Here is a 14,163-nt window from a genome sequence, read left to right as displayed (position 1 = left end):
ACATTTTATTTAAGTCAGATGCAGTCAATTTTGCCTCATGTTAATATTAAAAAGTGCATTTCCCTATCCTTATTTACTATTTGCATGAAAAGGAGTGACCAAAATACCAAATAAGTGTAAGAATGACAGTATCTAAAAAACACTTCCCAGCAATTTTTGCTTAGTGTATTATACACAGCCATGCTAGTTTAAAGAACAGACAAAAAGAAATTAAGTTCTCTATATTCAACAGTACATCTATTCTCATATTAGACTTTGACCCATGCTGTCAATTAATTGTTCTTGACTTCAAAGTTATAGTGCTCAAGAAAAGATAACTCAGATTTTACATAGCTCTTTTCAATGAAGGAAGTTGTACATTACTAGTACTTAGAATAAACAGAGTATATATAAATGAGAAGATCTCTTTAAGTTTCAATTACAATCTCACTAATGAAAGGACATTTGAAAGTAGTATCTTATATTCACAAGGATTTTTTCCTTGCTGTATCTACGCTTATCGGTGCTTTTCACATGTTTTCATTAATATCAGGCCTTTGACAATAAAAACGTGCATAAGATCACAACCCAGACAGACACAATTAAGAGCATATTTATCAGTTTTCCATAGCATTGTTGCCACCCTTAACATCTCTAGTGTCTTAAATGTGGCTTGTTCACGTAACACAACTGTCAAACTTCTAAGATGTTAAAAAGCTCTTAGATGAGTATGTAAACAGATAAGCCAACACCAAAAATAAAGCTATAATGTAGTACACTATACTATCCTAATAGTGTTTAGAAACTGATGTTTAATGAAAAAAGACAAAAGTCTTGGTAATCTTAAAAAGAATAAAAGCACAAGACTACAAAATGTCTTTACACTGCGACAAAGGCAATTTAGAGAACAAGTAATCAGATCATATTTTAAGCAATTTTAAGACACTACAAGACAGGGAAAAGCATTAGGTTATAGCTGAATAGCAGTAAGAAACCTATTGGCCAAAAAAAAGAAGGTAGTTTTTCATCTTTGTGAAAAAGTAATCTGAAAAATTTGTGTAGATGAGCTAAGACAGCACATACTGCGAAGAAAACCCTCATTCAGCCTGATTCTACAGGAATCAAACTTGCCCAGTGTCAAACCAAAGCATATAAACCTGCTGTTCAGCCTACAAAAACAGAGGTTTATGACAGAGCTAGACAGAAAACATTCTTTTGGAATAAGAAAAAGGTTACATGGCAAGCTGTTGCATTAGTTGTTTTTTTTAAAACCAGTGAAATGTACAATCTGAGTATGTGGGTGCAAATGGTTATCTATGAATTTCTGCAATAATTCTGGTAACACAAAAATTTAAGAAAGTATCTGCATTTCTTCCCATTCTTATGGGACAATAATTAAAGCCGGTTTTCATTATATTTCTCTGGTGAACGTTTTTCCAATTTCTGTAAAAATGATCTGCTTTTAAATGATCAGTGATTTGATTCACAATGTCACACCAAAAATAAAACCCACATCATATGAATAGGCCAAGGAGGATGTAGTTTGAGCAAATACAGGCTTACATCTGATCAGTTATATAACACCTAGCTCTGAAACTCATGGGCGGCATAGCATATTTGCTTCCTTTACCTTCACTTCTCCCCACCCCAAAAGTGAACTATGGCATTACTTCCACAATGGTGGGTTGACACAGACTGTTCAGAATGTATGGGCTACTGCTCAGTGAAAGCTGCTTTTTGCTTTTCATAAAATCTGACATATGATCATACTTTGGTTCTTGTCTCTCTCAAATTATTCACCATCCTCCTCTCCTTTTTACATCCTACATACATCTGTATAAGGGACGCAGATTGGCATGACTATCTTTTTTGCATACAGATCTTTTTTTCTATTTAGAAATAACAAAGTAAAAATCTGGTAAGCTGAGGGAAGCAAACGGGAGGATATATAAAATAGCGGTGATGGGTTTGTTAAAAAAAATCTGTTACTTTAAAAATCAACTCTGCATTAATAGGAAATACATATATACCCCCATATATGTTATATACATGTGTTGTGTGTATATATATATATTATAAATATATTTTTAAATATCTAACATTTATATATTACCATTTTTTTAATAACTATGACAATCTTGGACTAAGAATGGAAGAAGCATCATGGATTAAGGCAAAGAGTCCAGTCATGTCACACCTGCCTAATGGAGAGATGTTTCAGAGAAAATAGTTCAATTTCTCATCCTGTGTTAATAGGCAGGTCTTCTCAAAGACTATAATAGTGTCAAACACACCTTTTTGCAGAACCAAAAATCACAGTTTTCAAATGCTAAGGGTATATGACAATCCTTATTGCCAGGTATCACTGCATTTCACAATGTTATTTTAAAATAACTGTACATGTTACAAAATAAAATGCTCTGGGGGATACCCATGACATTGCTAAAACATGAACATATCCAATACTGTGTTCAGCTCTTAAGAACTAGCACACACCTAGGATGTGTATCTCGGGGAGGGGGAAACGTTGTATTATGTGTTTTGTCAGAAAACAAGATGTCAGTCTCTACTTCTTGCTTTTGCATTTCTATAACAACTTTGGTATCACTATACCTGATGACACTTCGCTTTCTTTTTGTGTTTTACTATTGTTACCTTTAAAAAGAAAATCTTTATCCTCAGTACAACTCTTCAGAGACAGTTCACTCTTTCTCATATTAGCACTAGCATAAGCTCTTATTCTAATGTTCTAGGAAACCCCCATTACATGTTTTGATACAGATTTCAGAGATGCAAAAACCCTCTCATTTCAGGCGACAGTAGATATAGGTGGAACCATGTTTAGAATGTTAATCTCAAATTATCAGAGAAAATTATCCATCTATAAAGCATTTCTTGATTACATTGTTTATTCTTTTATTGTCTGCCTGCTTTATTCCTGATCTTCCCTTTTGGTGTTGGTTTTCAGTTTGTCAAACTCATGGCTGCTGGAGGGTAGTCATAATCCCTGATCTTCCCAAGCTTTGCTCCTAAGAACTCTGCCTCACTGGAGCTGGGACATCCAATGTGTCATGTTAAATCCAGGAATTCAGACTTTCATGTTTCATTCTGACATAAATTCAAGTTGTACTACAACAAAGTTGTACTACGACATTCATAAATCCTTGCTATCACTGCAGCGTACCTGTATTTCAATTAACAAATCAAGTCTATTTGATGTTGCCATATCAAGTCTTTTTCTCTCTTTAAAGTATTTACATATGTTTTGCTTTAAAGATGTTAACCAAATTAAATCAGGTTAATAATCTAGTATACAATAAAATCAGTGATTCTGTTAAACAAAAAAAGAGCATCTTACTGCCAAACAAATACTAGTATTTAAACTAATAGAAAGGTTTTATGAATCCAGGAAAATGCTATGGTAATCATCTGTAGTATTAACGGCTTTATCAATAAAGTAAAAGCATTTTTCAAAATACTTTTCAGATAGTTATCACAACGGTAAGATGTTTTCTATTGCTGAAACGAAAAGAACTATTTAGCATTCAGGAAACAGTATAATGGTATCTAAAAATTGGAAAGCCGCAGTCAAGTGATACATGTTTTAAAAATGTTACGTTCAATGAGTTATATTCAAGTACAGCAAATGTCTTCAAACACTGAATTAGTAGTCAGCATCAGAGCACTTGTTTGCATTTCTCCAACACGACATTATAGGTAAATTTTAAGACCAGAATACCACTTTAGAGGTTGCACACCACAGCACAGATCTTTTTGATGAAGCGTTAATAAACCATTTCTAATAAGAAATAGAGTTTTCTTAACAGAAAAAAATCTTAATTTTACACAAGACAGACAATAAACTGCTGGTTTGGCACGAAGCACATATTTTCATGTGCTTTCGGCCAAAGCAACAGTATTTGTTCAGACAGTTTACACAAAACAATGCACAAGTGCCTCAGCTGAGGCTAAGTTAGATACTCGAACAATTTGATGCAGAAATTGTAAATATTGCACCTGGAATTCTAAAGTAATGATAAAATACTCATTAACGCATACTGAAGAAAATTAAGCCATAACTCATACACTTTTAGATTAATATCCATGTAGAATCTTAACTCAAATATTCTTGTTAACCTCTTATTGCACATATTCTACCTTCTTTGGACCCTGCTCATGAAATATGAAGACAGACCGCAATTCCTAATATACATTACCAGCTATTAAAATTACTGTATCTTGACCTACACTTTTTTTTTCTTGTCTTACATTGGGACTAAGGATTACAGAACTTGTAAACTTTCTTCTGAACATTTTTCTAGTATACTTCATTGGATAAGTGACAGATTTCAATACAATTAAAAATATTTTTTTGAATATTCAATTCAGTCCAACTGTCAATTGCTGTTTGGAAAATATGCAACTGGAATATACACTAAGATCAACTTAGGAACAAATGGTCCAACATTCTGGATGTGAAAAATGTAATTTATGCAAAAACATCCATACTTATTCAGTAGACTTAACTTGTACAATTCTAAAAACAAGAAAACATTACAGGAAGAAAGAAAATATTGATTTTGTAATAATTCCTTCACAACGCAGAGAGGAAAAAAAAATGTCTTATTTAGATCATTAAGTAGTGCTAGTAAAAGGAAATGGAAATAACATGAAACAAAGAAATAAATCTTACCCTAAACACCCACTTTAGGTAAAAAGCTGAAGTAATTTTTCACTAACAGCAATTTGTTAGATTAAACCTGTTTTCACAGTCTTGAAGAGGAACTTTCCCTGACCTGAGTTTATGACTTTCAAGGTACATTTATTTGGCAAAAAGGCTTGCACAAAACCACCTTTACAGAAGTACAAGAAATATATTTCACTAATGGTCAAGCTGCATGTCAAAGAGACAAAGCTAATAAATCTAAGCTTGCGCTTACTCCATTTTTTAGATTCTCATTATTGAAACAACCTAGCTAGCATGCCACTTTTGGAAGTAGCAGTACCATAATACTTCAGACTAAACTGGTGTGACCAACCAGCTCTTATAAGCCACATGTGCTTGCACTACGGTGAAAACACAGCTCTCCAAATAATAATAAATGCCAAGAACAATTATCTACAAATTGAGTTGGGGGTGAGACTTACTGCCTTGCAGTAAGGTGAGAACCTTTTGCCTTTGCAACTCCTTTATGGGATGCAGCACACCCTGCCACCAGAGATGCTCCTGAGCAGCAGCACAGCACCCTCCATACGAATCACTAGCTCCTTCTCCCAACTCAAAGGGACTAGGAAATAAATACTATAAGATGCCACAAGTAGAGTTAGAGTGTGGCAGGAGGTAAAAAGCAGTTCATAATGTAGAAAGGCAGGGGTGACAAAGCAGAAAAAGGAAAAACACAGTAGGAGAGTAATAATATCAGCAGTTTATGACAGATACTACAGTATGATTTTATGGCTGCTAAATTGTGAAACATCGGCCACTCCTAATCTTGTATTTGCAGCTCACAACAGGATTAAGCACAAAAATTTGGACCTTTGTCAGTTTGTTCACAAGTTTCATCTTAGCATCTGTATTCTTACAGGCACTGATTCCATGACACTTAGAAAAAACTGCCTGTGGAATACTTTAACTAATCACGAAGTTAAACTCTTCAGAAAAGCTCTGACCCTTTCCAAGGAGGCTCTAACTAAAACTAAATAATTACTTTGAAAATACCAACCATAAAATTTCTGACAATATAGTGCCAAACCTAGCTAAAATGTGTTATTTCTTCATTCTGGAGTGCAGTGGAAGGTGCATCTTGACTACACTGCCAATCCTTTAAGAACTTCTTGCATCTGTGCTAGTTTAAGGCATTGCTGCTCCCTTTGGTGTTGGTTCACAGAAGTTCTGTCATTTTCTCTTATGTTTATACAAAAGAATCAAATAAGAAAATGAGTCTATACATGTTTAAATAGGGTTAAAATGCAGTTGTTTAAAATGCTGTTAGAATAATATTTAGAGGAATACATTTCTCTCATCTCTTCTCAACCTATTACATCAACTTAAGGAAATGAAAAAAATATGTTACCTGAACTAATACTTAAAAACATCTAAAATGAAAGATTACTTCAGCTTACATGATCCAGAAGTTTAACTTTTGTCTAACAGTTCAAAATATAAATGAACTCCTTATCATGAACTTAGTTCTGACCTTAAGAGCTTTGAAGATTAAAATTAATAGTGTATGGTGCAGTACACATTACATGGTTTAATATTCCACCCAAACTGCTGACAATGTGATTAAAGTCACATAACTCATGAGAAATAGAATCCTTAAAATTATCTTTGTGCAAATGAAAACATACAGACCAAAAAGAAAAGAAGCTCCTATGATACTTCAAAAATTCTCACATTAATATTCAGTTGAAAGTGAAACATTTTTGGAAACAACACATACTAGCCCATTTTAGACTAATTCTTGCCTTCCCTATTTTAAAAGGAAAATGAAATTAAGCTTTTTGACAATTTAGTTTCATAACCACCATTATGTTATGTCTATACCTCACAGATTTTCTCACAGAGCTCCTTTGTATGTTAAAAGACAGAGGTGACACAAACGCAAACTAGTAGCTGTATAACAGAATTTTCACCTGTTAGGTAATGTGAATAATAAGTTAATGAAGACATATAATGAAGCTATACAGCACAGCTTCTTGGTCTGTCTTTGTACATTCCCAGATCCACTCTTGTCAACGTACCCAATACTAATCATTAGTGAAGAACTAATTTTATTCTGTATTGGTACTATTCTTCTCACACTCTTTCTTATTGGTCACGCTTCATAGTGAGGTTTACTTCCCTTCAGTCCCTTGGGGGAAAATGATGCAGTTCAGGTTTTTAACCTTGAACGAGCAAAGGTGCCACTGGAAATTTTCAAATCAAGATGTAAGATTCTTTGTATTATCAATGGCATATACATTTCTTCCCTTTATACATTAAATAACTTTCCATAAATGAAATCTAAGTAGAAGCAGACTTCCCTCTACAATGCAAGAAAGTAGAACATCAGCTGTGTAGTACTTTTCCTTACTACCTACACTCCCCAAACTTGGGCTAGGTAGTTAGCAGGTGAAGAAGGACCCAGGAGAAGGCCAAGGCAATTTTCTTATTGTACAAAAATTGCTGTACTCTGTACCTGAAGCAATGACCCATATGTCCCACAGATGTGCCTCATGTTTCAAACAGGACCTGTGTTTAAATAGAAAGGTCAAAATATTCTGTAGTGCAAACCCATTTCCACTTCTGCCATCTAGTCACAGCTTCTCACAGCAAGTGAAAGAAAACTGGCCCTTACAGAACAGAGCCTGTTATTACAAAAAAAGTAAATTGCAAACAAAGGGCATCACCATTTTTTACCACTATTGCATAGGCAAAGTAGCTCCAGAAAGCTTACTGGCAATTCATAACAGCTGGCCTCCCTCCAGCAGGTTGACACCCTACAGCTTTAAAAGCTGAGGGATGACTCCTGTCCCCCACTGTGCTGAGCACCTGGGGCTCTGACCTGTCTCACCTCCTCCTCACCCTCTTTGCAGTGGCTCTGTGGCAAAAGAGAACTTAAGAGCTTAACCCTTAAAGTCAGTCAGTAAAACTATTCTTGAAAAGCAGAAAAGTGATCTATTTTCTGTATGTAAAAAGATAATTTTACAAGGAGAAATGCCTTAGAAACCCCCAAGATTTTGAGTCTTTGAATGTCAGGACTAACAAACATTAGTACCTGAGGCAAGGAAACAGCCAGAACTGGCTCTCAGCAAGGCAAGAAACTCACCCAAACCTAACAGAAATAGGACTGGTGAATTGGAGAACAGATGAAAACTGAATGAATAAGCTCAAAGGAAAAAGAATATTTATAATCTTTAAAACCACTGGGATTTCTCCTTAAAACAGCAACTGCTTGGAAAGCTGTGATAAATACCCTTGTAACAGCAACCACAGACAGTTTGGTTGTTCCAGAAAGCCAACCAAATCCTGAGCTGCATCAGAAGAAGCATGACCAGCAGGCTGAGGGAGGTTATTCTCCCCCTCTCAGCTCTCGTGAGACCCCACCTGGAGTACTGCATTCAGCTCTGGAGCCCCCAGCATAAGAATACCACGGACCTGTTAGAGCAAGGTCAGAGGAGGGCCATGAAGATGATCAGAGGGCTGGGGCACCTCTCCTATGAAGACAGGCTGAGACAGTTGGGGTTGTTCAACCTGGAGAAGAGAATGCTCTGGGAAGACCTTACTATGGCCTTTCAATACTTAAAGGGGGCTTATTAGGAAGATGGGGACAGACTTTTTATAAGGGCCTGTAGCGACAGGACAAGAGGTAATGGCTTCAACCTAACAGAGAGTAGATTTAGATTCCCTACCACTAATGGCATCTCGTAATAGTGAACAGTAGCAAAACTATCAACTTCCTCATGATGCCTTTAGATGCTGCTATGAACTATCTACAGTTATATTTACTGTCACCTCTCCTCCTTGCCCATCTGCTTAGATAATCCTGCAAACATATCTATACAGAAATATTAAGGCAGCTATCTTATAAACACCTATATATGCTAGGGATAAAGCTAAAAACCATTATTTTGCTGCTTTTGCTTATCCTAGTTCACCAAAAAGAATAAAATACATTGACAGAAAAATTTCTTGCACTTTGACTCAAGTTAATCGGTAAAAATTTTAAGTACCAACCAAGATTTTATGATCTCAGAGATCTATAACAGACATACAAAGGAAGCAAAAAGAAATTTCACCCTAACCAAGATATTTATGTCTTGACCAGGTATATCTTAAACAACAGACATGCTGGCAATTTCAACTTCTTTACCTCACTGAGAAAAAGGCACTATTCAACAAGATTCAAATCTATGAGTCTCACTAACAAAAATAGGAATATGACAAGTCCTGCAGTTGAAAAAACATTCATAAATTTGTCATCTTTTGTTGCAAGCTGATATCAAAGTTAGGGGTGGGAATTAAATATATAGGTGTTCAAACATACTAAACTGTATTTGCTGTTGATACTTGTATTCAATCTCCTGTAATAGGAAACATATGCAAGAGTAAAGTTCTGAAGTAGATTGTTTCTATTTCAAAATTTCACTGTAAAACTGAAAAGTATATCTCTTGACAATACACAATCTATAAAGGAGATTAATTATTTGTGAAATTAGTAAAAATGATGCATTTTTTAACATTTATTTTAAATGTGTAAAAATCTGCTAAAAATTTCTTTTAGATATTTATTTTTCTGTCTAAACTATATTTTTTTCTGAAACAAGTTATTTTCTATGAAAATATTGGTACAAGAAGTAAAAAGTTTACAGATTAGTAGGCAGTATTTAGCTTAGGAGAAAGATATTTCATTGCAAAAAGCTGTCATGCTGAAAATTGTCATATAAAATGTCACTTTTATAGCTAACGTGGCTCAACTTTTCTATCTAGTTAAGCTGTCAGTCACTTCATAAACATGACATTAGGTACTGTCACCCAAGCAGAAAAGAATAGTTTCAGATTCTAAAATTAAACTGTCTTCAATATTAAGAGTTGTATGTAAGACATAATTTTTACTCAGAACCCCAATGAAGTATTCCAGATAACTATTAGATTTATATTCTCATTTCCTGTTCTCCCACACAGAAAAAAGGTGGGAAACATTTTTCCATATTGTATGCTGCTGAAGTACTAAGAAACATAAAACCTTTTTCATATGTACACACAAGTTCACTCTTTATGTCCCTGTTCCATGTCAACAGCAAATCTCCCATTCATCAACAGATCCGACATATACAATGAGTGAGCAGGTACACGTGATGAAGTACCACAAGTTCTAGACTGTAAATAGTAACAACAAATATAGTTCCCTTACCTCAGCTTTTTTACCATTTTAAATCAGTAAAAGTTAAAATGTTTTACTTGCATCTTCTCTCTCTGCCCTCTATTGTCTATCATCAAAGCTTTGCTTCTGCTTAAAGAAGCACTATTCCAAAAGGTTTTGTAACCCCATACAGTCTATAACACTGTAACTCAACACCCCCACAACTGCATCATACTGTAAGACTGGTCTGATGGACTGCAAAATAGCGCAGTGCAGTCACAAGCCAATCTATACAAGTCAAGATAAAGAAGCCCAGGCTCACTTCTGCATGTGGTCTCCAGAAAAAGAACAGAATCACCATAATATCTTATTTTCATTTCAGTGATTCAGATCACAGCTCAGAACCATAGATAGCTGAACAGGTAATGCCAAAAGAATTGAGAATTGCAACTCATGAACAAGTAGTTTAGAGCAGAAATTTCTTGAATCTGAGTCATCATGAAAGGGATTATTATCACTGAACTACATTCCCCAATAAATACTCTCAAAATTAGTAGCAAAACCTAACTGGCTGCACTTACACATTACACATCACAGTATTAACCGGTAATCTTTTCCAGTTAAATATTTTTAACATGAAGCAAAACGTAATTTAATATATTTAAATGGTTTACTCACCTCATCTAAGTCTTTAACATAAACAATTTTCTCTTCAATACCAATAGGCATTGGCTCACTATGGGGTATCTTCACCTCTTCATACATTTTATTGTTTTCTCTCTGAACTGCCTCTGGTAAGAACACCTAAACCAGTATTACAGGAAAATTAATTGAAAGTATGAAAACAGAAAGTGTCATTATGTATAACACACTTTGAACAATGGTTTATCACTTTCCTCCAAAAATGAATCCAAAATAGAAGCAATTCTCACTGATTCATTTTATAGGCAGCACTGAACCCCCAATATGGAAAACAATCAGGTTTACTACTCAGAAAATAGTCCCCAAAAGACAAAAAAGGTAACTCCATTTTATTAAATTTCAAAAGCCATTAAGTCTAGCATTTCATAAAGCATTCATTTTGTGGAAGTCTATTCAATGGTTTCCAAAAGACAGAAAGAGAAAAACAGTATATAAATTAAGTGACCCTAGAAATAAAAACACAGTAGTTGAGAATGAGATTTTTTCTTCTACAGTCAAAATAAAACCAGAATATATGAAAGTGTGTAAAACCCTCTGCAAAGAAGCACTGCTTCATACATTGGACTCCGATGAGGAGACTCTCTAAGGGGACAAAGAGAACCCTGCTGCACATTATTCACTGGGAAAGATGTACTGTTCAAGAAGGGTCATGCACCAAACACGTACCTTTGCACCCCCAATGAATGCTGATGTTTTCATAGCTTCAGCTCGGGAATCATAAACATGTGGATAATGAATTTTTTCAAAGTCCATCTCTCTCTGTCTGCCTAGGACTGGCACACTTCGAGCATTCAAAAGCGCTAGTTCTCTGTGAGCAGAAAAACAACTGCAATAATTCTGCCTATTACCCATTACAAAACCTGAATATCTTATATTAAAGTCAGAGCAAGCGTTGTGGAAATTTAAGGAAAAAAACATTGCATAAAATAATCAACAAAGGAATTTTACAGTGTTATTTATCTGGCATCAGTTAAACCAAGTCCTTGTAACAGACTGTTTAGATAAAAATTAGAAGTGCAATCCAGTAAGTGCAAGACTTTCCTAAATGCAGCTTTGTCTCTTTTTAAACAATACAACACATGTATTCACCATTACCAGTCCCGCTGTATTTTTCTCAACAAAAAATACAGCAGCTTATTTGCTCCATATACTTTCCCTCCCCTACTCCTCCCACTACCTTTAGCTGACAACATGGAAGATAGTACCCATTAATCTCTAGTGGAAAAAAAGAAAGATAGTTCTGATAGATTTAGTATAGACTTCATAAATCTTAAGCAAGCAGTGTGGATAAAGGAACTAAGAAAGAAAGCCTACCCCTCTAATCTGCATCTCCAACCCACATAGATGAAATGAGGAAGATTCTCATTAAGTAGATCACTGCTTTCTTTCCCTGAAAATTAGGCTTTCGTATTAAAAAAAAAATTCTACACTTGTAATAAAACGTGACTTGAAGTCAGAATCATCTAATCACCAAAGCAAACTAAACCAAAATAAACTGTTATGATATGCTGAAGTAGCATTTACAACAGAAGCATTTCTCAGCTTTTGGCATTTATTACCTTTGCATCCGCAGCTCTTTGGGATCAAAGCACATTAGTCCTTCTCCAGAAACTTCTCCATCTTCCCCAGCTTGTTTTTCTTTTCTGGCATTTCGCTTTTCTTCCCGACGATATTGTTTCAGTAACAGTTTTTCTTGTTCGGACTGAATTGTAACTTGACAACCATAATTGGGCTTAGCATTTTCTCCTATAAACTTCTTGTACTGTTCTGCAATATGATAACAGGTATGCATATCCGTAAGTACTGCATTCCATCTCTGTTCTTCTCAGTTTTCTTCTGAAGATTTGTTTTCTGATGTTTGTTGGTCTTTTTGGAGGGTTTGGTTTTTTTTTAGGCAGGGGTGGGGTGGGGCATGTATGCTTAAAGGCAGTTTAATTTTATGTAAATGACTGTGCAGCAGTTGGCCTCAAGAAACTAAAAGAAGTATCAGCTCATGTCCCAAAGGTAGGATGTTTAAAGTTACCATCATTAAGCAAACAAAACTTCATCCAAAAGCAACAGGATGGGCTAGCAGCAAAAGGAAGGGCTTTCTATATTTATAACTTCATCAGCAGTGGAAACACCACTTGTGTCTCCTTTCACACATAACTTTTCTCTTACATGTGTATACTGATGAGTAGAATGGTGTGAAATCAGATTAAAACAGGCTGGGTTTTTTAAACAACCTCTTCACATAACAATTAAAAGTGTACTCACAATGTAATTTCCCTAACAAGTGAGAAGAGAAATTCTAATCTATACAACCACAAGGACTCCCTCCCTTTACATGGATAAGCAGCATGATTGAATCAAAAAGGATCAGAACCACAAAACAACTACAGTAATAAATCTAGGAGAGCAGGGAATCTGAAAAAGCCCAGTCACATTTGCCATTCCAAGGCCATTACTGGCCAAAACCAAAGATACAACCAAGGCTTTTATATGCAATGGGTTGGAGAGATTTGTTTTGGTTTAAGTATATCAGTGTTTTTAAACTTTGTTTTCAAAATTCTGCAGATTATTAGTTTATGTAGGTTTGACTGCATATTACATACTTAATTCAATTGCATTTCATATGTACTTTTGCAGTCAAATTCTGAAGCCAAAAATCTGAAAATGTTTTTTCATCAAATAAACCCACTTGACTGATGTTTTGAACAATTTGTGCCACTTAATTTTCAGTTTTCACCTGTGGTGAAACTCCTACATCTCACAGCATGCATACTGGATAAGGTGACTATAACTTGCTAAATAGCATTGAATCGATTCTAATAAACTGTCAAAATGTCCACATTCAATACCATCATGTCTGTAGCTTTAACTCTTTCTCTTGTATTAAAAGGAGACAATGATGCAATTTCCTGACTAAATTTAATTCAGACTGGACACACCAGGACAAAGAAGTGTTACTTGATTTGTCTGATAAGCACAACAATCTTTACTGCCATGAGGTAAATTACATATGAAATAATCAAATAATAGAGTATGCTACAAAAATGCAGTACATGTACAGTTCATTGACTTGTGCTTATTTTCTCAAGACAGAAATTACTCAAAGATAACTAAATTTCTGCAGACATAAGTGACTTCCTTCCCTAAATGCAATTCTGGAAAGATAAAACTTCACTCCCCATTAGAAACACCATTTTGATCAACTTAAAAAAATAAAGCATTATTAAAATTAATAAACTGAATTTGGGGTAGAGCATCTTCAATTTCAGAGAAGGTACTTGAACATCATTGACTTCTTTACCACAGTGAAAGAAGGGTTCTCCCATCAGTGGAAAAAAGCATACAATCAGTAACATTTTCCTATTGTCTCAAAAGCACAACATTGAAAATATTCTTCCTCCACATTCTAGCAGAAATTACTGTGGTAATTTTACTGATAGCATAGTGAAGAATAAATTCATAAAAGCTTCCAAAATACTACTTCTGCTAAGTGAGAAGAAAATACTTGTGGAACTAAAAATTGCATGTAGGAGGAAAACAGTAATCGTTCAGTTTCTACTGAATGTATTTTTAATTTTTTTATTATGTGATTATTTGAGAAGGGAAAAAACACCAAGACAAAACCTTGTTTAGCAAGACATTCCAC

The 14,163-nt window shown here is 34.9% G+C and overlaps 1 protein-coding gene across 1 annotated transcript in view; it reads right to left on the bottom strand.

The window, feature by feature from the left end:
• Positions 1-14,163, bottom strand: part of ASCC3 (activating signal cointegrator 1 complex subunit 3) — a 281,105-nt gene that overhangs the window by 215,505 nt on the left and 51,437 nt on the right. Inside the window, exons 6-8 of the mRNA XM_056342568.1 lie at positions 12,086-12,293; positions 11,193-11,334; positions 10,503-10,628 (exon numbers count right to left, since the gene is read on the bottom strand). Of these exons, the coding sequence (XP_056198543.1) occupies positions 10,503-10,628; positions 11,193-11,334; positions 12,086-12,293 (476 nt within the window). The remainder of the gene's footprint in view (positions 1-10,502; positions 10,629-11,192; positions 11,335-12,085; positions 12,294-14,163) is intronic.

The sequence above is a fragment of the Falco biarmicus genome, chromosome 6 (genome assembly GCF_023638135.1).
Source record: "Falco biarmicus isolate bFalBia1 chromosome 6, bFalBia1.pri, whole genome shotgun sequence".
Lineage (NCBI taxonomy): Eukaryota > Metazoa > Chordata > Aves > Falconiformes > Falconidae > Falco > Falco biarmicus.
Note: the sequence above shows the minus strand (reverse complement) of the source record. Positions and strands in the feature narration are given on the sequence as shown.